General features: G+C 35.5%; 1 protein-coding gene and 1 long non-coding RNA gene across 13 annotated transcripts; both read right to left on the bottom strand.

Moving 5' to 3' along the window:
- Positions 1-1,467: 1,467 nt before the first annotated feature.
- LOC18427373 (MLO-like protein 3) lies at positions 1,468-16,735 on the bottom strand. 12 transcript variants are annotated; one of them, XR_016061183.1, is made up of 15 exons: positions 16,527-16,735; positions 16,390-16,447; positions 15,910-16,163; positions 6,538-6,654; positions 6,373-6,433; positions 3,869-3,957; positions 3,668-3,742; positions 3,349-3,429; positions 3,110-3,159; positions 2,961-3,001; positions 2,704-2,877; positions 2,511-2,546; positions 2,339-2,406; positions 2,171-2,231; positions 1,468-1,944 (listed from the first exon to the last, which is right to left on the bottom strand). XR_016061183.1 is itself a non-coding variant. In XM_006836425.4 (15 exons), exons 1-15 carry the CDS (start codon positions 16,656-16,658, stop codon positions 1,603-1,605), a joined length of 1,650 nt encoding a protein of 549 aa, XP_006836488.1. In that variant the 5' UTR covers positions 16,659-16,735; the 3' UTR covers positions 1,468-1,602. The 12 variants fall into 12 exon arrangements, 2 of the variants coding, with proteins under 2 accessions (XP_006836488.1, XP_020518732.1); XR_016061184.1 differs by having other exon boundaries at positions 2,326-2,406; XR_016061181.1 differs by having other exon boundaries at positions 2,326-2,406; positions 3,338-3,429.
- A 5,348-nt stretch (positions 16,736-22,083) lies between these two features.
- On the bottom strand, positions 22,084-23,503 carry LOC148780963 (uncharacterized). Its single transcript, XR_016060097.1, has 3 exons — positions 23,181-23,503; positions 23,019-23,094; positions 22,084-22,929 (listed from the first exon to the last, which is right to left on the bottom strand). It is a non-coding gene; the product is annotated as an uncharacterized LOC148780963 (long non-coding RNA).
- Between the last annotated feature and the right edge of the window lie 3,165 nt (positions 23,504-26,668).

The following is a 26,668-nucleotide window of genomic DNA, read 5'->3' on the forward strand; positions in this document are numbered from 1 at the left end:
CACCACTTCCACCACTTTTTACCACAACCATTTTTGACACAACGACCACAATATGGTACACTTTCTTTTCTCTCTTCGCAGTTGAATTCATTTTTTTTTGTCATTTTTTTTTTTTTTCAAAAACCCATTATTTGCTTCCTTTCAAACCGCAGTGAATTACTTAGATCTTTTCATTTCTTTTGATTCTAACAAGAATCGTATTTAACACCTATGCAGTGTATCCAAATAGCAATATTTCTATCTACGTTTTGAGAATGGGCTAGGATCTTAATGGTAGTAACAACGAGCCCTATCATGAAGTCTCTGACTCCATTCTCATCAAAGAATAGGAGCCCAAATCCACACTGACTTACTTTTTACTTACCACCAAAAAATGGACCAGTCGCATCCATTAAGTTCTTATAAATTTGTATACATTTCTTTTCAATTATTTAGAAGACCTCCAATCCATACTCAATTGATCCCCTTCACTCTAATCAAGTTGGTGGTCAAATCGACACAAAACAGAAAGTATCATGTGCTACTACTTGGGCTTTGGACAATTTCCAAGCACCTCACCAATGTCAACAGTGGACACTTCTATTGTTCTTCCACTCAAAGTTAGTCAAATATTATTGATTTTTTAGGGTTGGGAGTGTTTATAAACAAGTCATCATCATCATCAAAATCATCAAAGCCTTTTTTCGAACTATTTGGCATAGGCTAAAAGTTTATAAACATGTAATTCATAAAAAATATAGAGGCCAGGTCAGCTTGATTGGTCTTTTTGGGACAAGCGCTCAAGCCAACCAAAAATGATAGTATTCCACTATGCAGAAGCTTAAGGGATTAACCAACATGGGTTTGATGATCTAAATAAAAATTAAAGAAATTAAAAATAATTAGGTTATTGGCATTGGCTTATACCAAGGAGCAGAACATGCTTCTATAAAAGAAACCAAATCTCCTTGGAAGTTTGTTGCTTGTTTCTTTTCATCCCTTATGCTGAAGTTGAAGAGTTCAACATTTTTTATTATTGTCGAGAAAGATTTCAGCCTCTTTGGTTGCAAAGCAAAGAGAATGACAACGCTACAAAGTAATTAAATACCAATGCAACATAAAATCGTCTTTCATATATAAAGATACATTCTAATGTGAAATTCCCCTTTCGTTTTTTCACAAGCACTATTTAACAATTCAAGGTACATTTCTTTACTGGAGCCACAAGTTATATGGGGTTTTGACTGGATGCTTGTATCTTGTACTTGTATTTTCTTTTTTTTGGTAGTTCAACATAGAATAGTCTCCTACCGGTCGTAAGAATGGAGCTCAAGATGTCACATTCTTGCGGCCCGCTACCCTGACCACCTAGTGTTTGAGTCTATTCTTAATATTGCATTTAACCACCTTAGGAATGTCCCTTGTACATGAACCAATTAATATGACCTTGAGCCACACACTTGCATAATAAAAACATGTGAAGTGGGGTGATGGTAATCTTGAAGTGATATGTTGCCAACATTTATAACAAGCTCGATGGAACAAAATGGATTTGTGTTGTGTCTACAATGTCAAGGTGATTAATATGGTGAGTGAATTAACACTCTTATAAGATGATTCGACTCATCTTTTGAGCTTATCAACACCTAAAGTTTGGATTGGAACTTCTGGATGCAAGTCGGTAATTTCTGATGAGGAGGGTGTGTTATTTGAATTGTGTTCGTCTTGCATTGGCCCCAGAGGCATAGTCACAGATATAGGTGATGGTTTTTCAAAATTATTCAAGGCCTTTGATTCGAGAACCAGAGATAATTTATCAGGGGAGGAGCCAACAATTGGGGGTGTAACTGATGGATTTTGAGGTGACGATGGTTGCTGCTTCTTCTGCCTAACACCCTTGTGCCATCGGATAAGAGCGTTTGCTGTTTGCGCTTCGAATATGGATTTCTTATACTGCGATCCCATCTGAAAAAAAAAAAAATGAATACTCTTCTCAGTGATGTCAAAAATACAAGAGGCGCCTTGTGTGCGTTTTACTGGTGGATTTATTCTTATTTATCATGTCTTACTTCTCAAAGTGGACCTTTCTAATTAGGTACTCACTACTCAGTTTCAAAATGAAAAAACCAATGGAACCTTATGTTCTTTTTTCACTGGAGTTCTACTAGGCATTACCATTCATTATACCCACCTGTGTTACAAGAGCATAAAGGGGGAGAGTGATGTAGCTGCACATAAATTGCACAATTACCCTGCAACAAATGAAAGTTCAGCTATGAATAATTTCTTGTCCATGAGGATAATAAAGAGCATGAACCAACCATTCAGGAATGATCCCATGCCTACCACTAGGACTCACGTTATAACAACTCTTATGATGATAATTGCTAGCCTCTCATGGTAGCATGATCGCACTCCATACTCGTACTGTCAAAAATTGGATTAAGAACATAAACTACCTCTTAGTTTGACTTGTATAGGACAATAAATTATAGAGGAATTGTAGCTAGAAAAAGTAGTATCATACTTACACATGTCCAAATGAAAAAAGCCATCTCAAATGCATTCTGAAAGATTCAGAAAAGTAGGAATTAGTTAGTCATATTTGAGGAAGAGGAGTCGTGTAGCCGACCCAAATAATTGGGATAAGACTCGAATGATGATGATGATTTGAGGAAGAGGAGTCATGTTGGAAAGCATCAAACTATATTAAATCGTATGTACCTGAAAGAGAGTGAAATGAATGAGATGCAAAACCAATTGAGGTCGTCCAAAAGGGAAGAGATTATCGTTAGGTTGCACAAGTGGGGTCCCTTTAATAAACACACTTTCTTCTTGGAGTTGAAGGGCCATTCTTACAACAACCACCTCCAGATTAGTTCCCACGTACAAAACCAACTGCACAGTAACATGCATCATATGTTTACATTCTAAGAACAAAGTGCATGAATAAGAAGATCCACTTTGAGCTAGATGCTTACAATAAGTGGGACAATAGACAACCAAAAGTATAAGTTCCATCCTGCAATTCAACAATTAAAATAGATTGCTCTAAGACTCAGATCTTTTTTGTTTTTGGGTGAATGCTATCAGACTAGCATCATTTGTGAGATTAAGAGAGGCACATTACCATGTACGTTGAGAAGCATGAAGATCACAACCAAAAACCACATGGTTGGACTGAAAAATAGAAAACACATACTTATATACTTAGAGGCCCAATCAACATGTAACTGCAACTAAAGAAAAATGCCAATAAATATTTAACTTAAAATCCAGACTGAAATTTCCATCATTTTATAAATTTCAACAAGTTAAAATGATGAAGAGAAAAGTTAGGAGGTCATAGAAATGTCACCTGATACCCACCACTACTTTGAAATCATCATCGAGGGATCTTTTTATGTACTTTTGAAAATTAAATACACCATTTGTGTTGGGCAAGTGGGCCTGAAAGATTGTTTGGAATAGGTTTGATATCAGATGATTGATCAATTTGAACTCTGCATTCCCAAGGGCATGATGCCATTGAGCTCTGACTATAGTATTGTTTTACGGACGAGAGAGAGAGTCTTTAAAATGTAGTTGTATAACTATGTTCATTTTTTATGCAATCTTTAGTGCTAACTCAACCAATGCAAAAACCATAAAGAGGAGAAGATAAATCAATATCTAGGAATTGACTTACTGAAATAAAGCCATGGCGCAGGGTAAGATAGTCGACCTTCGCAACTGAGCTATAAAATTGCCTAAAGAAACATTTCTGGAAATTCACAGATACATTTTGTAACTTCATGAAAAAAATACCAATGTTTTAAGAAAATAGCAAAGCAAATCATTGATGGATTCCAATCTATCATAAGCAAATGTAATGATGGATGATGCTTACAATCCAAAGGTGAATGGTGGTTTCAGTCCATGAAATTATGTGTCGTCTTGCAAATGTTGTTTGTCTGAAGTATCGAAAACGTTCAGGATCTGCAAATCACAACTAACATCATGAAATGATAAGAAAAACAATAATCATAAACTACTTCCTTACTTTGCCCATGGCATCAAAGACCACACAAGGTCCTTGGTCGATCTAACCTACTTGAGAAAAGATGCTAACTTACTTGGATTATTGTTTGTGCTTTGTGGTTAGGACCCAAGGGCCACATGACATCATCCATGTTTAAATCTCAAGTCACCTTATCTTCTCATGATACTATCTAACAGGATATGCTTTCCATATAATGTTTTTTGACAAATGTTATCAAATCGTATATATAATAAGAGTTACCCGAAAGGAATTACATCATCAGAAATGGAAATAGCAGACAAAGAAATACACCCTTTAACCAGATAGTCTGCTAAATAATTAGCTTCCCTAAAGACTTGTTGAAACGAAACAGACAATCCAACCGAGAGATCAAAAATCTGAAGCCAAATAGATTTCAATTCCCAAGGCACCCTTTGAGTTTTGTTGCACCATTGAATAGCATTCAACGAGTCTCCAATCACAATACAGTTTCCTAAATTTTTATTACAAAATATCCTCAATCCATGGAAGATGGCGAGCATCTCAGCAACATTTGCAATAGCTATTCCAATGGGCCCTGCATATGTGAAGATAATCTGGTCATTCCAGTCTCACACAACGACTCTTTCACCTGCCACTACTAGGTTTCCATAAGAACTGCCATAAAAATTCAGCTTCAAAAAGACTTGTGGTGGAGGGGTCTATACACTCCCTGGATGTACTCTAGGAGAACCTAAATTCATAAGATTTTGCAAGTTAATCATGACATCTACCTCAGAAACCCACTGTCCCTCTTTTGTAACAGCCAGCCAACACCACACTAAATGTTTATTTTTAATAAGGACAAGCATTCAACTTCAAAAGTTCTTTGGTTTCATTCCTTGCATATCTCCCACATTATCAAACCTCTTGTGATCTTCCAAGTGGCCATACCAGTCTTCCAACTCAGCTAAAGAGAAATGAGTGATGATACCCAGCACTGCTCGAGGTAAAGGTAAACTGATACCCAAGAGTGAGAAGAACCACCACCATATCCCACTTGCAAAAGGGCAATGTAAGAATAGGTGTTCCCCAGTTTCTGCATCTTCATTGCACATTAAACAAACATTTGACAATATTTTTTCCCTTTTAACCAGGTTATCTATGGTTAGAATTTTATCTTGAGCAGCTAGCCAAATGAAGGATTGTACTTTACGAGGAATGAACCATTTCCAGATCTGAGAAACTTGAGACAAAATCCATCGCCAACGATCATGGAAAAGAAGTTTATAACAAGATTTAATCGCGAAGATACCATCACTTTCTACCTCCCAAATTATATTATCTTCCGAACACACAGGGATATAAGCATCATTTAACATATTCAACAAAGAACCAAGCTGCTGAATCAACTCATCTCGAAGCCTATTATAAGGGAAGCTTATATTCCAAGTGACAGAATTACCACCACCTTCAAAGAGTTATGAGATCTACACATTCTGATTGATCACCTTTTCAAAGATATCCAGAAACATTACCTTTACTGGACAATTTCCAATCCATTTATGTTGCCAAAAGAAAATTTGATTACCTTTGCCAATGATCCATCTAAAATTCCTAGCAATGAGCGGCTTGCTAAGGAAAATAGGCTTCCAAAAGATAGAAACATCATTTCCCCGACCATTCCCTATTCAGACACCTTGCCTATCAAGACCGTATATGGCTGCAAGGATCTTGAACCGCAGCTGATCTTTGAAAAGAAAACTTCTCCACCACTACTTACAAAGAAGATCTTGATTAACCAACTTGATTTTCCTAATCCCCAGGCCTCCCTGACTCTTGGGGGTACATACTCTATCCCATCTCAACAGGTAGAGTTTCCGCTCTTCTCCAAATGTACCCTACAGAAAATTCCTCATCATCCTCTCTACAATTTTAAAAACTGACTGAGGCATCTACATAATAGACATCTGATAATAATTAGACTAGCAAAGCAGGATTGAAGTACAGTGGCATTTATTCCAAGAGATAAATATTTTGGTTTCCAAAGATCCAATTTTTGTTGAACCCTTTGGATAACCTTATCTCAAACTGAAACAGGAAACCTCCTATCCAAGATAGGCAGTCTAAGATAGGTAATTGGGAAACGATCAACCCTGTAGCTCACTGCCTTAGTACGATTCACGTCTACTGCATATTAATAACGCGTGTATAGTGTACTCAGGGCAAACTCGCATCCCTGAGTTACTTGGCTGAGTCCGAGTAGTCCCGGCCTAGTCTCAAAACAGTGACTACAAGTAAATGAAAGATACTATTTTAAGATTCTCCTTTCTTACTATGGGCACGGTGTTGAACCCTATTTTTAATTGAAATAAAAAGAAGTTGTTGCTCACCATTTGATGCTTGATACCATGTTGACTGAGTTTCCTTCTCCCATGCTTTCCACCGTCGCATCTGGGGTTTTCCAAAGCAAGAATTATGAAGGCTGAACAATATATGAAAGCAATTAACCAAACTTAAAAAATAATGAACTACGCCCATTTGAAAAACACCCTTACCTTTAATCTTCCAAGTCCCATTGTTACAAGGCTGTAAATTACATGAATCACGGCCAAGACAAAGATAAATATGTGAAGATGATGTATACCATCTTGACTCACCAAAGACACCATTCCCTGCAGTTCAACATTTGTTTAAGAAATGGCTCATTGATTCAATCAAAGAATTCTGCTCTTGGAATTTGTACAAGGAAAAACTTGGGTATATTAAAAAATAAAAAACATAAAAAATATGTAAACTTTTAGGATCGATGCATTAAGGTAATACATACAATTTGGATATGTTTCATGCTGTTTTGGGAGGATTTTATTCTCAAATTCCACATTTTTGTATTTCCTTTTTTTTTATATAAATTTTCCTAAATGTAATTGTAAAATCAATTTTGTATAAATCCATATTTTTATTTTTATTTTTATTTTTTTGCTTATTTGGATTCCTTGTGTTACTTTTTAGTTTTGCTTCACCATTTGAAGTTTTTTTTGTCTTTATTTTTAGCTTCTTTAGCATTTTTTAAAATTTATAGGAATTTTTTGGCCCTTTACGTTACTTAGATGAGTACACTCAAACACAATTGAGTTACTCGGCTTGGGCCAGGGCTGAGACTGAGGCTTGAGCGGATTAAAAAATATTATTGTATAAACTATTAGTAATTGATTGCATATGCACATATATGAGGCATAGACCGGCAATTTTGGAGATTGAAACTAAAACTAAAATATATAAATAGTTGGAAAAAGTTTATATAAGGTTGCAACCTTAAAATTTTGAGTTAAAGCTGTACCTCAAAAATCCATCATAAAAGTTGTTTGGATGTTGGAAAACCCTCTAATTGGTCATCTCGACATCAAGATGTAAGAATATGAAAAGAAAAAAAGATTTCAAGTCCACAAAATAGTGTATCTTGTAACACATTATCTTGACCGTCTACTTTCAAGATTTTCATATATTTATAGATCTACTTGATTTGAATCATTTTTAGAGTTTTTATTAGAGATGAAAATAGATTCTCAAACTATCTTAAGAATGCTTTATTTCGAAATTACATTTATGATAAAATTTAGAGGTACGCGTTAGTTGGATTTTTTAAGGTTGTAACCTTGTGCAAACCACACCCTAAATAGTTTAAGGATCGTGCACATTGTTAGCTGCTTACTTGAGGAAAGGGAATGAACTTAGTTTTTTAGTTTATGGATGTAAGTCAATAGGTTGCGGAACACCTAAAACAAGGTTACCAAGGAGCAAGGCCAATGGTAGCCATGTATTGTCAAAGCCAATGTCGAAGAATGTTTTGACATTGCTACCATTGCCTGCTTTACTAAGCTACATTAATTGGCTTTGCTCGTTGGAACCTAATGAGGTATGTCCTAAACCTTCAAAAAATCTTCGAAAAGATGAATTTCGATCTAAACTAGAAGAGTGGGACGTCAATAATCATAAAATTGTCACTTGGATTGCCAATTTTGTTTTCCCTCCATAAGTATGCAACTAAGGAAATTTGAAATGGCAGCGGAAGTATGGGATTCCAAAAGGCATGTCCAAACCAATTTGCTCAAAATTATGAACTTGAAATGGGCATAGAACACTTGCGTTGAAAGAAGGGACAATCAGTTTCATTATTTCACTCTAAAATGACCATTATTTGGGATCAATTGGCAGTTGTGGAACCTATATGGATTGCCGATGCTGAGAGTTATTATAAGTATCTTGATGAATCTCGCCTTGTACAGTTTCTGATGGCTTTACAAGATGATTTCGAATTAGTACAAGCCTCTATTCTTTATCGGACTCCTCTTCTAACTATTAATGCAGCATTGGCTGAACTCATGGTGGAAGAAACTCCGAAAGGTATTGTTGACATCTTGACTGATATGAGTGACTCTGATCTCGCTACTTCTCTTCATGTTGTTGTCCCAAATTCAATAGGAAAAACATCTATTGCTAATAGAAACTCTTTAATAATATGTCTCCAGTCTAATGCAATTGCTTAAAAAAGAAGGCTCATTCACAAGGTTTTACAACAGCAATAGCTTCTACAACTCCTCAGCAACTCATTCAGCTCAGATCCCCACATTTGCCACATACCTTACTACAGAAAAACCTACTCCTCTTCACGCTGCCGCCCTAAATTCAATAGGAAAAACCTCTATTGCCAATATAAACCCTTCAATGATATGTCTAAAGTGTAATAAAATTATCGCAAAGGACTTGGGTACAAAAATACAATTGCCCTGTTAAACTCAAGAAGTATGCTCATTCACAAGGTTTCACAATAACAGCAACTTCTACAATTCCTCAGCAATCATTCAGCTTAGATCCCCACATCCGCCATATACCTTAGTATAGAAGATGTGTAAGAAATGATCAAACAAGCTCTCTCTAGTACAAATAACTCATTTGTTGTTGCTTTTGCACTATATCATGCTTCAGGTAATTCTAACACACATTTTTCTCAATGGTATTATTGATTATGGTGCATCAAACTATATGATATTTGCACATCTCTTAAGCTCTCCTATTTTTATTAACAACCATTCTCCTATTTGCACTAATAGCTTAATGGTGTCTGTAAGTCATGTTAGCACTGTTAAAACCCTTAATCTTTCAATTTTTGACGTACTCTCGGTTCCTAATCTTTCCATGAATCTAATTTTTGTTGCTCAGTTATGTGATCAAGGTTATGACATGTTGTTTTCCTCATCTAGTTGTCTTTGCAGGATCACTTGATAGGGAAGTGAGTTAGGACATGCCATAAAGTTGGTCGTTAGTTTGTCTTGGATACCTACATATTCCTCAACAACTTGGTGCTTCACTTATTAGTAGAACTTCCTTGATAGATCTTCCTACCGTATTTTTCTCTCTTTGGCATAGCAGGCTAGACCATATTTCTTTATCTCATCATATGTTTTTGATATCCTAAGGAAAGTTAGAGCCAATTTATACTAATAGTTCTCGTAATTATGTTAGTTGTAAACTGGCAAAACATATTGCTCTGCATTTCTCTAATATTGCGACATTTACCACTTCACCTTTTGAACTTATACATTCCGATGTGTGAGGCCCTGCATTGGGTGGTGTAATTGATGATTTTTCTTGATATACTTGGATTTAGTTGTTGCACAATAGATCTAACTTTTGTCAAGTTTATGATGAATTTTCCACTACGGTCAAAATTCAATTTTTAAAAGTATTAAAATATTTTGTTTTAACTTTGCTGGGCAATATTTGTTTAAATCTTTTAAAACTCTCTTGAGGTCCCATGGAACTGTTTGGTCAGTTATTTTATCTTGACGCACTCTAGCATAATGGTGTTAGAGAGCGAAAACATCGCCACATTATAGAAACAACAATAACCCTTCTTGTCCTCCCTCTGTTTCAAAAGAATTTTGGTCAGAGGCTGTTTGCACCCCGTCATACATCATCAATAGGATTCCTTCCTCTATTTTAGGTGGCATATCTCCCTATGAGTAGTCGTACGCTTCTCCTCCGAACTATGCTCATCTTCGTATCTTTGGTTCAACATGTTTTGCTTTTCTTCTAAAAAGTAAAAAAAAAAAAAAGTTGTCAAAAAGTTTTTCTTTTTTTGTACAATTTACAACAAAAAGGTTTTCGATGTTATGATCCTATATCTCGAAAGCTTTCTTGTAACCTTTTAGGAACACATTCCAATTTTTTTCTCTTCCTCAGTTTCTCTCACCAACTAAATCACTTTAATTCCTTGATCCATTCAATGAACCTTCAGAGACTATTGCTAGTCCAAACATTGAATCAGTTGTTATCTCTCAGGATATTCAAACCAACTCTTCTCAGTCTCTTATTTCTACACTAATGATGGTTCGTCTTGATTATGCCTCTCCTGAAATTAATCCCTCCCATCACCATGCGCAACGTTACAATGAGCTTTCACGTTCCTTACCCAAATATCTTCAAGATTTTTAATGCTTCTTAACATCTTCCCTTACTTTTCATGAGCCTCAATCTTATCAAGAAGTTGTTTCGGATCCAAAATGGAAACAAGGTATTAAAGATGAGCTTATTGCCTTATAAAATATTTATACTTGGGATCTTGTTGATCTTCTTCTTGGCAAATCTGTAGTTGGATGCAGATAGGTCTATAAAATTAAAACCTGCTCTAATGGGACCATTGATTGATATAAAGCTCATCACGAAAGGATTTACTCGATAATATGGGATTAACTATGAAGAAACCTTTGCGCTTGTGGCTTGTATGACCTCAGTTCATACTTTAACTGTTGTTACTTTTATTCGTGGTTGGTCCATATACCAAACGGATGTTAAAAAAGACTTCCTCATAGAGAGTTGCATGAATAAGTCTATATGAAATCTCCTTGTAGACTACCTCATCAGTCTCATCAAGTCTAAAAGCTTCGACGAGCCCTATATGGTCTCAAACAAGCACCTCATGCTTGGTTTGAGAAATTCACTTCTATCATTACTCGCCACAGTTTTGTTCAAAGGATTTAGCCATGTTTATTAGATGCTCATCCAAGGGTCTTGTTATGCTATTATCGTATGTTGGTAATATGATTATCATAGGCAACGATCCTAATGGGATTCGTGACATCCAACTTCATCTTAGTAACTATTTTGAATCGAATAATCATTGACCAGCTCCGTTATTTTTTGGGAATAGAGATGGACTCCTCTCCATGTGGTTATGTTTTATATCAAATCAAGTATGCATCTGAAATTCTTTGTAAGGTAGGTTTAACTAACACTGAAACTGTGGGTACTCCACTAGAGCTTAATGGTAAACAACGGACCACTAATGACGAACTTCTATTTGATCCTATACGGCATCGGCAACTAGTTGGCAGCCTTAACTATTTAACTGTTACACGCTTAGATATTAGTCATGCCATTTATACTTTCAGTCAGAGTTTGTTTGCACCATGTTTTGTTCATTATGTGGTAATACTTCAGATCTTACGATATCTTCGTGGAACTCCATTTCAGGGTCTTCTTCTCTCCTCCACTTTTCAGCCAGAATTGCAAGCCTCTTCTAATGCTGATTTGTGGGTAATGTTAGGAATTGTCGTTCCACCACTAGATTCATTATTTTTCTTGGTGACTCCCTTATCTCTGAGAAAAGTAAGAACAATAAGTAGTTGTTCGGTCTAATGCCGAAGCCAAATATTGTGCATTGATCATACTACCTCCAAGATTATCGGGTTACGATGGTTACTCCATGACATAGGTGTTTTTCACTTGTTTATGCATGAATTTAGGCCGATCTCTGAGTGAGATAAACTCTGAGTCATGCAAAACTTATTAAAAATTTTATGAATCGATAGAGAATGCGGGGTCACTCAAATTATAGATCTAGAACTGATGCAGATCAAACAAATTTGATCTTTTTTTAGTCTATTAACAATGGCACTTGTAAATTCACTGCTACTAGGTCTTTAAAAAGTTCAAATTTTAAACTAAAATATCTAAGTAATGAAATAAAGTTGAAAATCATAAAACAATAACTAAACTAGAAAGAATTAAGAAACTTGCCTTCGGGGACCCGAAACGCAGAGTTTTGGGCTTGGATTAGGCTGTTGGAAAGCTCTTGGACTCTACTTCAACTTGAGCTAGGTTTTGAGTATCTTTGGATAGTTCTAAGGGGTCTAGGTTCACTATAATTTACTAGTATTTGATATCACCTCAAATTCATACAAAACTAGTTAAAATTTGATAAATGGATAAGGAAGAGGGACCACTCAAATTATAGATCCAAAATCAGTACAATGATACATCTAACCTTCTTTTTTTTATCTACTAGCAATGCCAGCTGTAAATCTCACCTACTAGATCTTAAAAATCTATGAATTCTAAATTAAACTAAGAAATCCAATTATAAATAGAAAATAAAGAAACAAATAAAAATAAGCAGAGAATAAAGAAATATCACATAGTTGAGAAACATGGAGTTGGGGTCGTATCAAGACCGCGGGTTGATTTACATATTTGGTGCATTCTCTTGCTTTCTTGAAGAATGGTTTTAAGATTTTCGATCTAGAAGATATTGTTCCTACGGTTTTGATTTTGGGGATTTTATAGAGAAATTTTGAATGAATCCAGGATTAGGGTCTTTAGCGTAGAGTTTTTCCTAGATCTAGGGTTTTTAGAGCCTAAGAGAATTTTCTAAGGTTTTCTAGGAATTTTTCCTAATTTTGTAAGGGTTTTTCTTTTTTTTTCTAGGGGATATAGGATTTTCTATTATTTTCTAAGGATTTTTAGACGAATTTCTGATAATTTTCCTAATTTTCTAGACTTTCTAGACTTTTTCTAGGTTTTCCTAGATTTTTAAGATGTATTTTTCTAGATTTTTTAGACGGATTTATATAACTTTTGCCTGGGAACATGGTTGAAATTTAAGGAATTAGAGTTCCAAAGTAACTAGGATAAGAGAAAAACTGTCAAAGTTTAGGCTCATCCAAGAATCGCCTCAACAGATCTTTCGAGAGCTTTTAGAAGAGTTTGCCACTGCCTTAGTGCCCGTGGTTTTGCACGACACATGGCGGCTTGTGTGGCATATGGGTTGTGCGACAGGCCACAAGTCACGTGTGTAGCCAATGTGTGACCCGCCACAGCTTGCATTGGGGACCATTTTATTTTTTGTTCAAACAAATTTTGTCGGTACGTAACTTTCAAACATTAGGTCCAATTTTGATGGTTCTTGAACAGTTGGAAAGCTCATCGGCTATACTACAATTTAGGTTAGGCTTTGGGTGTCTTTGGGTCAAAAAGAAATGATCTAGGTTCACTAGGTTTAGTGTGGTTCTTAGGACTCAGAATTAAGGTTTCTAAGAATTTTGTTAGCTAGAATTTCTTGGGGGGGGTGGGGGGGGGAGGGGTTTATCTACATCACTCTGGTCCCTGATCTATTTTTTTGTGATAATAGAAGTGCTATTCAAATAGCTCAGAAAGATATATTTCATAAGCGACGAAGCACATTGAAATTGATAATCATTTTACTCGCTATGATGTATTGCAGGAGACCATTACACTTACCTTTATTCCCTTAGTACACCAAGTAGCTGATCTTCTCACCAAGACTCATCGTGCTATGCGTGTTTGCTACTTATTATCCAAACTCCGGTTGCTCTCTTTCAAGGCACCTTGAGCTTGAAGGGGGGTGTTAAAAGATATGAAAGTGTATTCTTTAATATATATACAAATTTGATCTATATTTTCTATATATGTGTCGTCTGTTACATATAGCAAACCTCTGGTATATTTATCTTCCTTCTCTGTTACTAAAATATATATGACAGTCTTTTTTGCCTTTTTAAACATTATTAAAATACATCGGCCGAGCCCGCTCAGAGTCAGGCGAGTTTACTCCGCCTTGCCTTATGGGCAAGGCGAGTTTTGATGTACAACCAAGTGTTTTTACATTATATATATAAACATGTCCAATTCAATTAAAAACATTTGAGCTGCCTTTTGGGTAGCATGCCGCCTCGTTAACATGGTGGGGGGTGGAACTCCCCACATGCACCTCCTTACAAATTTTAAACCCAGTAATCCGACTTATTTTTTAAGGGGTGGAGTCAATGATTTGTATATGGCTGAGTCCCTAAACCATCAAAGTAAGGCGCGCCTTCAAATAATATTGAAAGATGTTGTTTCAAGACTGAAAATCTTTATCATCGGCTGAAAATTTATTTTCATATCTAATTATAAGTAGATATGTACCATCTGTCACTCTGGTATATTTATCTTCCTTCTCTGTTAATAAAATGTATATGACAGTCTTCTCTGCCTTTTTAAGCATTATCAAAATACATAGGCCGAGCCCACTCAGAGTCAGGCGAGTTTACTCCGCCTCGCCTTATGGGCAAGGCGAGTTTTGATGTAGACCTAAGTGTTTTTACATTATATATATTAACATGTCCAATTCAATTAAAAACATTTGAGCTGCCTTTTGGGTAGCATGCCGCCTCGTTAACATCATGGTGGGGGGTGGAACTCCCCGCATGCACCTTCTTACAAATTTTAAACCCAGTAATCCGACTTATTTTTAAGGGATGGAGTCAATGGTTTGTATAAGGCTGAGTCCCTAAACCATCAAAGTTAGGCGCGCCTTCAAATAGTATCAAAAGATGTTCAATACTGAAAATTTTTGTGATAGGCTGAAATTTTATTTTTATATCTAATTATAAAATTTAAAGCTTTATGAATAGTATAGATCGAGCAGATCTACGAGCAATTGAAAATCTTGAAAATTGACGGTCCAAAAAGTGCATGACAAGATGCACCTATTTCCAATACTTAAAATCAATTTTTTTTATGTCCATTCATCTTGATGTTGAGATAATCAATTTGGAGATTTTCGGGCATTAAAACAACATCTTTGAGTGAATTTTTGAGGTGCGCCTTAATTTGATTGTTTAGGACCTCACCTTATATAAACTTTTACCGTTAAAAAAATGAACCAGGTGAGGTTTCGAACACAAGAGCTGATGAACTAGATACTTTTTTTGTTGGATATTTTTATTTTTTTAAAATTATGCTAGACTCAACTGCACTCCGAAGTCTAACTCGCCTAGACCAAGATCCAAGTACCTTGGCTGAGACGATTTTCAGTGCGCTGAAATTAGTAGCTCCGTGGTCATGCCAATTAATACCGAACCATTGACACAAAGCATTAGAACAATTGTTCGTAGTAGTTCAAGTCTTGAAGGCGAATGCTAGTCACTAAGGAGAAGGCAGCACGTCTCCCATAAACACCACACGCCCCACATAATACCTATGGAAGACCGCACGCCCGACTTAATACCTATGGAAGATGTAACTATTTAATATTTTAGCTGTCTTTTGATTTATTTTCAAAATACCTACCAAAATAAACATGATAATGATCATAACTCGAAATAGTTGTAAATGTATAAAACATTAAATATTTCTTCTTGGTAATATCATACTGCCTCCAGCCTAATGTGTTTTTCCCCTTATTTCAATTGAAGCAAGCAAGTTGGTAGGGGTATCCATGTGTTGGGCCGGGTCCAGGTCGACCCAGCCTGACTAGGTCCTACATAAATCTCGACCTGGGTCAGGTCCAAGGTACTTGGACCCAGACCCCATTGGCACCCTATCAGGTCCATCCCAACCGGGGCCAGGCCCCGCCGGATTGGTGCCCCTACATGTTGGCAACCATCAAAGATTGTGAGGCCCATGATTCCTCAATTTAACAACTATATGAAATCTTTGTTGATAGAAAAGGGAAATCACAGCTCCGCTACGACTGTTAAGAAGAGAAGAGAGGAGACTGACTCCATAAAATAACAGGGAATCGATCCGGTTAGTCAGTCAGTCAGTCTCTGAGGAGGAGGAGGAGGGAAGAAAAGAAAGGCGCGTACTCTTGCTTCGCAGTGGTCGTAGGCCATTGTTCCGGCCAATTCTCGCCTGTGGGAGCTGCTCATGTCTCCTCCTCCTCCGAGGTATGAGAGTAATAGTCTCCTTCCAGTGACGTCGTGGGGGAGAGCGGTGGTGGTGCTATTGGTTTTCTTGCAGGGAAGCATGGTATCTGAAATACTGGTGGGTATACAAATACGTGAAAGGGTACCCTGAGCCACTCCTAACAAGAGAGATATGAAGCCCAAGAGCATGAGCTCTGTTCAACCACAAGTAACCAAATCAGTAGTAGTAAAAGGATAGAAAGAGCACATGATGATCGTTGTACATCACCAACAAAATCTTAGTTACCACATTGTGGTTTTCATTCCAGCCACTAATAACTTCAAAAAAAGCTATTTCCTAATCTGATTGAAAAAAATGAGTAGTTGCGTGTCTTCCTCTACTGAATTACCAAAAAAAAAAAAAAAGGGTGTTTGCATCACCTGATTTGAGCTTCTCAAGAGCCTCATTTAGGGCCTTCTTACGATGCCTCGTTAGCCACTGCAGAATGGAGAAGGAGATGAAGAAACAGCAAAAGGGAGATTCATTAATGAAAGAGGCGCTTGGTGAGTTAGCTTACATGGCCTAGGTGCTGGATGCAATGCTCCATGATCAAGGAAATGGAGATGAAGGCAAAGAACACAGAGGCAAAAGCCCATGTTGGTGTCTGTTCCAGTGTTCGTGAAGAAGATGATGATGAAGCTGCTGCCATTTGCCCCTCTCTCTCTCTCTGAATTTTCCAAATTGTACAGAGGGCGAGGGGCGTATCATGTGCATACCAACTGCACTGGGGAAGCAACTGACTGAATCAAATAGGCATGGTGGAGACTAAACTGCACCACTGGATTCCCAACAAATAATTAATTACTCCCGCTTTTTTAATCACTGCTTCAAAAACTTGTACCCTGTGAGAGAGAGAGAGGGCGGTGGGACTACATGAGAGAGAGATATTGTGGGTGTGCGTACATTAAATAAATGACAAATGACTGTGTCTTGGTCAAAGTCGCGGAAGTAATAGAGTAGGAGTGGCAATTATAGGATAAAAGAAGGGTGCAATATTGAATGAATGTCGGTAGAGGGAGAGGGAAGCCCTGAGGTAAAGAAAGACAACGATCCCAACGCATCTGGCGTAGGTATCATCGTGAAGAAGAGGGAGACCGAGACGCAAGCCTCGATCAAAATCGAGACTTTGTTCTGCGGCGTAGACCCGGCGCTTCTAATGTAATAAAAAGGGAAATTTACCCAAAAAAAAAAAAAAAAAGACCGCGTACCCTTTCTATGCAACTTACCGCCTAAAATACCCTCCCATACTCTTTATTTTAGGAAGGCTTCCCTCTCCTCTATTTCACCAAAATAGGGACTTGGCACTAGGTTTGAAAGTACTTTTCTATTTCACCAAAATAGGGGCTGTGGCAATGTGTAAATGCTGTTTGAAAGTAAGACTCCGGCATTGTGTAAAGTGTGGTTCGGTAGTAAGGTTCTGACAGGGTATTTGCATAGAAAGTTTGTTTTGAGAATAAAAGTGAGAGAAAAAATTAAGTTGGGATAAATTGCGTAAAATATTTAGTCTTGGGGTTTTTGGTAAATTTTCCTAATAATAATGAAGAAGCAGAGGTCTGCTTTTCTCGACCCATGCCCACACCGAGTCACTCGCATTCAATTCACCATCACGATCATAGTAGTGCACCCAAATGTGGCCTTTGAGACATCTCTGCTTCAAGCTAGTTTCAAAACAGTCCGGATAATGTGTTAGAAGACGAATTATTTTTAGGACTAGAAATTTCTTTTTTTTATGTCTATGAATCTCGAGGATTAGATGATCGATTTGAAGATTTTCCAGCATAAGAACAACTTTCTCTAATAGTTTTTTAGGTTCACCTTACTCGTACAATATAAGGTTAACACCTTATATAAACTTTTTTCCAATAAATATTAATTATATAGCATAGAATATGTTAAATAAATTTTCATATATATTTTTACTTATTGATCTGGCCGTACCCAATGGGTCGGGTCTTCATCCAATTGACTTGGACCCAAACAGAGTCGAGGTGTAACTTGGACCTGAACCCGACTCCAACCCAGACGCGACCCATTCCATTCCGACCCCTTATTCTCATATAGTTATGAAAAATGCCTTTACATACCCAATTGTCCTATAGTAATAGGGGTATCAACATTGGCACACCTAAAAAATATGTCGGGAAAGGTAGTTCTGCCGCTTGAGGACTCTCCAATTGATCTCAATTTCGAAATGTATAAATATGAAAAAAAAAAAAGAAAAAAAAAAAAAAGAAACGTCAAACATTTGAAATATTGCTTCTTATAATCGTCCATTAAAAAAACGGGTGACATTTGCATAGAGCTGAGGTTCTAGACAATCAAATTAGAGCCTACCTTCAAATAGTGTCGAGAAATGTAGTTTTGATACTGGAAATCTTTGTGATAGCTTTAAAATATATTTTTATCTTTATTTATAAAGTTTAAAGCTACAAAAATAGTGTAGATCAAGAGATCTATGAAAACTTGAAAGTCTTGAAAATTGATGGTCAAAAAATGCGTTACAAAATACACTATTTTCAAAACTTGAAATCTACTTTTTTCTCATGTCCATGTATCTTGATGTTGAGATGATCAATTTAAGGACATTTGGGCATCAAAACAACCTCTTCTAGTGAAATTTTTTTAGGTAGGTTCAAATTTGATTGTTTAGAGCCTCGGCTCTATATAATTGTTTCCCCACAAAAAAGGATAAATATTTTTAGATATTATGGATTTGCACTATTTTTTATGCTTTAAATTATAGTTCTCAGTAAAAATTCATTTTTGGGCTATTGTGGGCTATTAATTTTTAGTGGCGGAGATAAATGGTTTGCGCACAATAGCAAGTGCAATCGCCACCGTCCAACACATTAACATGATATGCATTTTGCAGGCCTTCGCACGAACCTTGGGGTGGGGTGGGGTGGCGTGCAAGCGTCTTAGGCCTAGTTAGACCCGGGCCCAAGAACAATAATTTTTTGCCTCGCCGGACAGCCCTATGAAGGGGCCAAACCTAGCCTACGCCCGGCCTGCCCATGCCCGGCCTGCCCATTTTGCCAATGATAAGGGCCTGTAAAGCCTTAATACTAAGACGGGTTACAGGTTCAGCTGTCAAACTAATGGGCTCAAAATTCAAGCCCCGTGGCCTCATAAATGGGCCTGAAAATTCAGTCATTTACGCGTAACTAGAAGATGACCCGGACCCTGGAGATTCATACAAGTCAAAAGTTTAAATGAGGTCATATCCAAATGCTTTCCCTAGCAAAAATCCCTCTTAACAATGGATTTTAAATATAGAATTTTAAGAGTAGATAGAGAGTTTCCACCACCATCATCATAAGGAATGGTGAATATAAAATATTAAAAATTATTCATTCTAAAAGAATTAGATGGACTATCCGAAATAAAATCTAGTATAAAATATTAAAAATTATTCATTCTAAAAGAAGTAGATGCACTATCCGTAATAAAATCCACAATAATTCACTCCTAAAGCCTAAAATTGCGAAATATGGGAGTCCCTTCCTTATTTCACCAAATTTGAATAACTCAGAACTGGCCGGTCAAAACCGAAACCAGGCACTGGCCAATCTGATTTTGGCTAGTACTGATAGGTCAAGTCGGATATTTTTAAAAACATTACAAAAATGTATAAAAAATTTTAAAAATAAGGGATTTTTTTGTAATGTTTTTTTTTCCATTTTGGCAAAAATTAGAAAGTGTTTTAGTGATGAATACTTATTTTTATATTTTCCAATCATTTTTTGAAAATTTCAAAAACACCCCTAGGCACAAATCAATTTTTTTAAAAAAAAACATACAATGAGACCTTTTACTTGTGATACAAGTTGATCACAATTAATCTTGACAATTGGATGTGAAATTAGAGGCCTGCATTTATTCCATTGACCAAGCTCAAACTTTAAAAAAAAAATTTCCAAACTTTATGATACACCCAAGCTATCAAATTTCACATCGGACGGTTGTACGTAATTGTGACCACCTTGTATCAAAGGTAAATAGTTTCATTATATACAATTCTTTTGTTAAAATCGATTATTTTCATTACTTTTCAACTTTATTTAGATTTTTTTGTTTAATCATACTTTAAATACATTTTTAAAATTTTTTATATTTTTAATACTTTTTTGACTGGCCGGGACTTGCCCAGCTAGGCTGGTTTGCTCGTGAGTAACCCGCGGATTCGATTTGTGGAATACCCGTTGATATTATTAATAAAAGAAGGGTGTGGTTTCCATAAGGTTGCAACCTTAAACAATCCAACTATGGTGGACATTCAAATTTTATCATAATATATAATTTTGATGTCAAATGTTCTTAGGATTACCTCAAAATATATTTTTATATCTAATTATAAAATTTAAAATTTTAAAAATGGTTAAAATCAAGTAGATCTATAAACATATGAAAATCTTAAAAATGGACGGTGTAGATAATATGTTGTAAGATGCACTATTTTTTAGACTCAAAATCTTTTTATTTTTCATAGTCATACATCTCGATATCGAGATGATCAATCACAAGCTTTTTCAACATTAAAATAACTTTTTCTGATAAATTTTTGAAGGGCATCCGTAGTTCTAGATTTTAAGGTTGCAACCTTATATAAATATTTTCGTTAAAAGCATGATATATTTAATAACCAAACCCACAAGCAATGTTCAACGGCTTGCATCTCATGTTGTTGTGGTCCATCAAGCTAACGTGCTGTGCGGTGCAGCTCTTAGGAAGATCATCGGTGCACGTTGGACCGGGTTGGGTGCGAGTGCCCCCTTTACCCTTAGAAAGATAAGATATCTCATCTTAACTTTGATTGAACAATTCAAATTTTAAAAATTATCGAGTTGAATCAGAATCGTCTAAATTGAAAGAAGTAGAGCTTTAAACATAAAACTTGAACTGAGTTTTATCTAGAAACAAAATATGAAAAATCAATTATTTCTCTTTCACTTCTTCATCTAAAGCTCTCGTATTTGCCGCAATTTGTTCGTTTTTGTTGATCTATGGTAATCCTAAAGAATTTTTTCCAATAAAAACACCAAAATTTTGAAATTTCCAAATCAAATTTTGGGTTTCCCTTTTTTGACATTCTTGATATCCGATCCACAATTCTTGAGATTTCTCTCCAGTTTTCAATCTGATTTCTATGAACTTTTATCTCATTTTCTTGTTGTAACATTCGGATATTCCTAAGGTAATTTTGGATTAAACCCCCTAATCCCATGAATAAGAAGCTCAAAAGATTTGTTGCATTTTGATATTCTCTTATTGATTAGTTTTTTTCTCAAGTTGATAAATTTCTTTGTTTCTTATTGTTTTGTATTTTTTTTTTGTTTTTTCTTCATTTTTGTTTTAACGGGGTTGGCCGATCCAACTAGTCCGACTCAGTTAGTTCGACCTGGACCGGTGAGTGGTGAGTTTGAGCGACAAGTCACTCCACCCATTATGATGCCTCGCTCTTCCACACGCAAATGCACCTATGTGATGTGATGTGATGTGCTTAGGAAAATAACGAAGTTGTTATGCTTGAAAATGACGTTCAGAAAGAAAAGTGGTGAAATTGTGTAAGAAAAGTCGTGAAGATGGAAGTGCAGCAAAGGCTTTCCACAACATCCAATACTACACAATTTGGGTGATGCGACCGAAGTTGAAAATAGATCATAGTTAGCAAGAAAATAGATCATAGTTAGCAAGTTCACGTTTAAAACGCGATTTTTTTAAAACTAAAGCATTTTTTTAAAAAAACGTTTAAAATTGTGACCTTTTGAAATGATTGCCTAAAATACAATGGTTTAAAAAACGGATCGGTGATCCAGATCGGGTTTCCAAAAAGCCGATTCGGATCGGTGAATCGGCGATCCGGATCGGGAATCGGGTGAATCGGTCAGAATAAAGCTTCAAAAAAATCCGAAAAAATTATTAAAATTTATTATAAATATTGTTTTTTAGGAATTAAATAAGAAATGAGGGTACTCCATTAAGAATTTTTATGTTTTTGAATGAATATGCGAATATTGATATGTTCTTTTCCTGCATGAACCGCCATTTAGCATTTAATTTACATCACACAAAAGGATAAACATAGAATTATCATGGAATAAGTATATCAATATACATGGACTACAATAAAGCATAAAATTAGTAACATACGATCTAAAAATAAAATGATAGACGACTTTGTTGTTCTTCTTGGTCACGCTGGTGCCATTGATTGAATTCGTTTGACAATTCATTGATTCGATCTAAAAACGAATAATCGATATTAGCGGGCGTCTGACTATTCCCAAATCCTTGAGTGTTAGTGTTTTGTTGTGTTCCCAATCCAAAATCCCCGAAGCTTGTCCATCATTCATGCTCACCTACACTGTCGTGCTCATCCCTACACTGTTGCTGTTGGGACTCGATATGTGAATAATATGGCTGGGATAGGGTGGCCTCAGAATCATCATCTCTCTCATTTTCTCTTAGACCCCCTTCTCACTCTCCCTCATTAGGTGCAATATCACCGACATATTGTGGATACATTGGCTGGCTGCTTCCTCTTTCATGCTGCTCATCACTTTCTTCAATATCTTCATCACCGATAGCCTCAAGGAACGCTCTCTTGTGCAACACTGGCTCCTCCTCTTCTACTACTCATTAGTCTGCTGTGTCTGTGACAAATATTGTGTCTAAGTCTATCGGCCCATAGTCTTCAAGCTTCCTTCTTATTTGTCGCTCTCTGAGGTTTAAATTATAATGAACGTAGACTAGTTTATGAAGCTTCTCAGAAGCGAGTCGATTCCTTCTAGTAGTGTGCAACCATTGGAATGTACTCCAGTTGCGCTCACAACCAGTAGCAGAACATGTCTGGGAGAGGACCTTGATTGCTATCCTCTTTAGGTGAGGTGCATCAGTACCATATATCTCCCACCATTTAGCTGGATTAAAATGTAAAAAGCATTGTAAGGGCAAGAACAATTCATAAGATTAAATATATGAATGAACAAAATATTAGCGAGGGGATAACCTGGATCCATCATAGTTCGAGAATTTCTGGCAAGTCTAGTTCCGAAGGATCCTATAGCATCCCTATACATAGCAAGCTAAAACAAATATATTACGTTTTAATGCATTATTCCTCACAAATATAACAACTCAATGAAGTTCTTACTCAAACATTAAATAATACCTCTTGTATTGTTGCTACTTGGTTTTGATGGCTTCTCTCCAACCTTGCAATAATGTATCTGACCCCTTTCATAATCTTGTGGGGGCGTGGATTACAAGAACAGAAAAAAACAATTCGATCATAGATTACAAAAAATTCAATCATGGGTTACAAAAAAAAACAAAAAACAAAAAATTTGATCATGGATTACAATAAAAAAAAAACAAACATTTCGATCATGGATTACAAAAAAGTCGATCATGGATTACAGAAAATTCTATCATGGATTACAAAAAATTCGATCATGGATTACATAAAATTCAATCATGGATTACAAAAAAAAAAAACAAAAAAAAACAAAAAATTCGATCGTGGATTACAAAAAAAGAAAAAAACAATTAGATCATGGATTACAAAAAATTCAATCATGGATTACAAAAAACTCTATCATGGGTTACATAAAAAACAAAAAACAAAAAATTCGATCATGGATTACAAATAAAAAACAAACATTTCGATCATGGATTACAAAAAAAAAAACAAACATTTCGATCATGGACTACAAAACATTCGATCACGGATCACAAAAAATTCTATCATGGGTTACAAAAATAAAAAATAAAAAATAAAATTCGATCATGGATTACAAGAAAAAAAAACAAACATTTCGATCATGGATTACAAAAAATTCGATCATGGATTACAAAAAATTCTATCATGGGTTACAAAAAAAAAAAAAAAAAAATTTCTGTTCTTCATAGAGCCGTTTTACATGAGCGATTTTAACTCAAAAATCCACCTCTAAGTGAATAAATTACATCCAATTGAGTATATTTTCTGATAAACAACAATCTAAGGAATCAAAACCCTAAATTTTTAACACATTATTTCTAATATATCATGAAAACAAAATCAAAAGGCGGAAAAAAAAAAAAAAAAACAGCGGAATTTTGGTTCCGCAGACATCTCAATGTTCATCTCAAATTTCATGCTGTAATTGACCAAATTACGTAAAATTGAAAATTTTAAATCATACTAGACACAATAAAGATTAAAAACCCTAATTATTGAACTCATTATGTTCAAAATATGCCGTGAAATAAATCAAATGGCGGAAAAAAAAAAAAAAACCCAAACTTCTTACCTGATTTTGTGAACCGAAGCCTTCAATCTCCAAAAAACTCTGTTTTTCTCAACGATTATCACAAATTAGTAATAAAAGGTTTTGATTCACAGCTTTAAGATCAAAATGCCTACAAATTTTGAAAGATTCATGCCCTATTTGGCATGAAACTTTCAGAAAAGGCGGAAACCCTAAACACTAAATTTTTCATGATCCAAAAACACCAAATTTTTCAACCATTTAATCCTTGAAAAAGCTGAATAAAGCTGTTTACAGCCTGCAAATTAGATCACATGCCAAAAAAAACAAGAAAAATGATAAAAAAATGATAAATTTCAAAGAATCCCGTGAAAAACACTGTGCAACCCGTGTTCTTCACAGACTCGCCGATTATGCACAGTGACTCGGCGAGTCACTGTGCAGAATCGTTAGGTTCTCTCTAGAACCGGACGATTTCCGATTTCTTAGCCTATCCGATCCCCATTTCGCGATTTCCGAGTCGAACCGGGCGAGTCCGGTTCGACTCGACGTTTTTTAAAACACTGCTAAAAAACATTGTTTTTTTCACATAAATGTTTAAAATGCGCCTTATTGATATTTATAAAAAAAACGGTCCAAAAAAAGTTTGTATTTTTGAATTTTTTTTTTTTTTTCCTGAGAATTGAACTTTTTTTCTATTTTATGTAAGTGCTATCTCCATAATTTCTAAAAAGTGTATTATTTCAAAAAATATAAATAAACTAACTTTTGCCTAAAAAACATTGTTATCCCCAAGTACTAGGTTTATGTATTCTTAATATTTATCTTAGGGTTTATGTTCAATCAAATTAGAATAAAATACTATAAAAATCATTGAATAAAAATCCCCAAATTTAGGCTTGGAAACTTTTCACAAAAATATCCATCCAAATTAGGGCTCAAAGACCCAGATTATCATAATTTATACGAAATCTTAAATCCCTAAAACAAAAGCTTTAAAAAAAACCAAATTATGGCGCAATCCCTAAACCTAATTCATGATTAGAAAACTTGGATTCGGGTTCATGTCCACCACCTTCTTCATTTTTTTTGAGATTTTGTGTCCATCTTGTTTTTCAGTACCTGTGCATGCTCTCTTCTTTATGGAAGATTTTGTGTTTGCTTCTCTCTCTCACTTTGCGTAATGCTTGTCTTTTATTCTCTGTGTTTCTTCTTGATCTATTGCGTTTGCTACTCGTCTTTTATTGCTAACCAAAAAAGTGTATATCTTTTAATTTATTATTATTATTTTTGGATAATTTAGTAGAGATAACAAGCCTCTACCCGTTTTCTAAATCGTTAGTGGTTTTTGAAGACGTTAAATAAGAAAAGAAACCTATCTGATAATGGAATTGCTAACAAAAAAAAGGTGTATATCTTCCCATTGCTTAACTATGGTTATAATCTTCCCACAGGGACAGTTAGGATAGGGAGAGAAAAATGAATATACCCAAATCAATGATGCTTATCTCACATTGCCCCTTCTTCTTCATTTTGTGTTATGTACTAAGCATGTGTGATGTTTGTTAAAACATTGAACGAGAAAATTCATATGGTATATTTATCATCAACTTAACATTTTATTTTTTAATTTCTACTTAATTTTATTTTAAAAATAACCATTTTTTTCACTCCGATTTTTTTAGCCCAGTTCGGCATATTTGTGATATTTTTACATAAAGTATTTTTTTCGATCCGTATTTTTTACCCAATTTTTTTATCTGCCTTTTTAAAATAAAAATGATTTATTTCTAATTTTATGGTGAGTTGATATATTGATATTCCCCAACTTGCTGACTATGAAACATATACCCACAAGAAGGAACACAAAAGCTTAATTTTGATGATAATTCTGTTTTTGGTACCCTGTTATTTTACCACCTAGTCTGAACCCATTTAAAGTAAATTTTTACCCAAGGGAGCAAATGAATAGTTTGCTACCTTGGAAGCATAGTATACAAGCCCCCAAGTTAATGCTCCAAAAAAAAAAAAAAAAAAAGGTGCGCCTTGTGAGTGAACCATACTCTATACCAGTGTTTGTAAAATTGAACAGGAACGGTTAACCAGACATGGGCCTGGAAGCGGTTTAACCGGCCTAATGGGTAAACCGGCCGATTCAAGTGCTCTAACCGGACAAGTTCTGGGTGGTCAAAAGTTCTGGGTGGTCAAAAAGTGAAAAAAACAAAATTTTCTACTAAAGTGTGAAAAACATATAAAGAACGATTAAAACAAAACACATTCAAATGAAGTTGAAAATTAATAAAAAAATAGATTTTAACCCATTTTATATTTTCCAAGTGCCATTTTTAAAATTTTCTAAAAAAGATGGGAAAATATAAAAGTGAGTATTACAAGTCAAATTCCTTAT

The sequence above is a fragment of the Amborella trichopoda genome, chromosome 8 (assembly GCF_054954075.1).
Source record: "Amborella trichopoda isolate Santa Cruz 75 chromosome 8, AtrichopodaSantaCruz75HAP2 v2.0, whole genome shotgun sequence".
In the NCBI taxonomy this organism is placed as follows: domain Eukaryota; kingdom Viridiplantae; phylum Streptophyta; class Magnoliopsida; order Amborellales; family Amborellaceae; genus Amborella; species Amborella trichopoda.

What these genes read in the sequence shown, in the direction of transcription:
- LOC18427373 (XM_006836425.4), bottom strand. Translation starts at nt 16,658, where the DNA reads ATGGCAGCAGCTTCATCATCATCTTCTTCACGAACACTGGAACAGACA. An exon ending in TCTTGAGAAGCTCAAATCAG is followed by an intron (nt 16,164 to 16,389) that starts GTGATGCAAACA and finishes GTGGTTGAACAG; the next exon opens with AGCTCATGCTCTTGGGCTTC. An exon ending in ATGGTATCAAGCATCAAATG is followed by an intron (nt 3,958 to 6,372) that starts GTGAGCAACAAC and finishes TGTGATTTGCAG; the next exon opens with ATCCTGAACGTTTTCGATAC.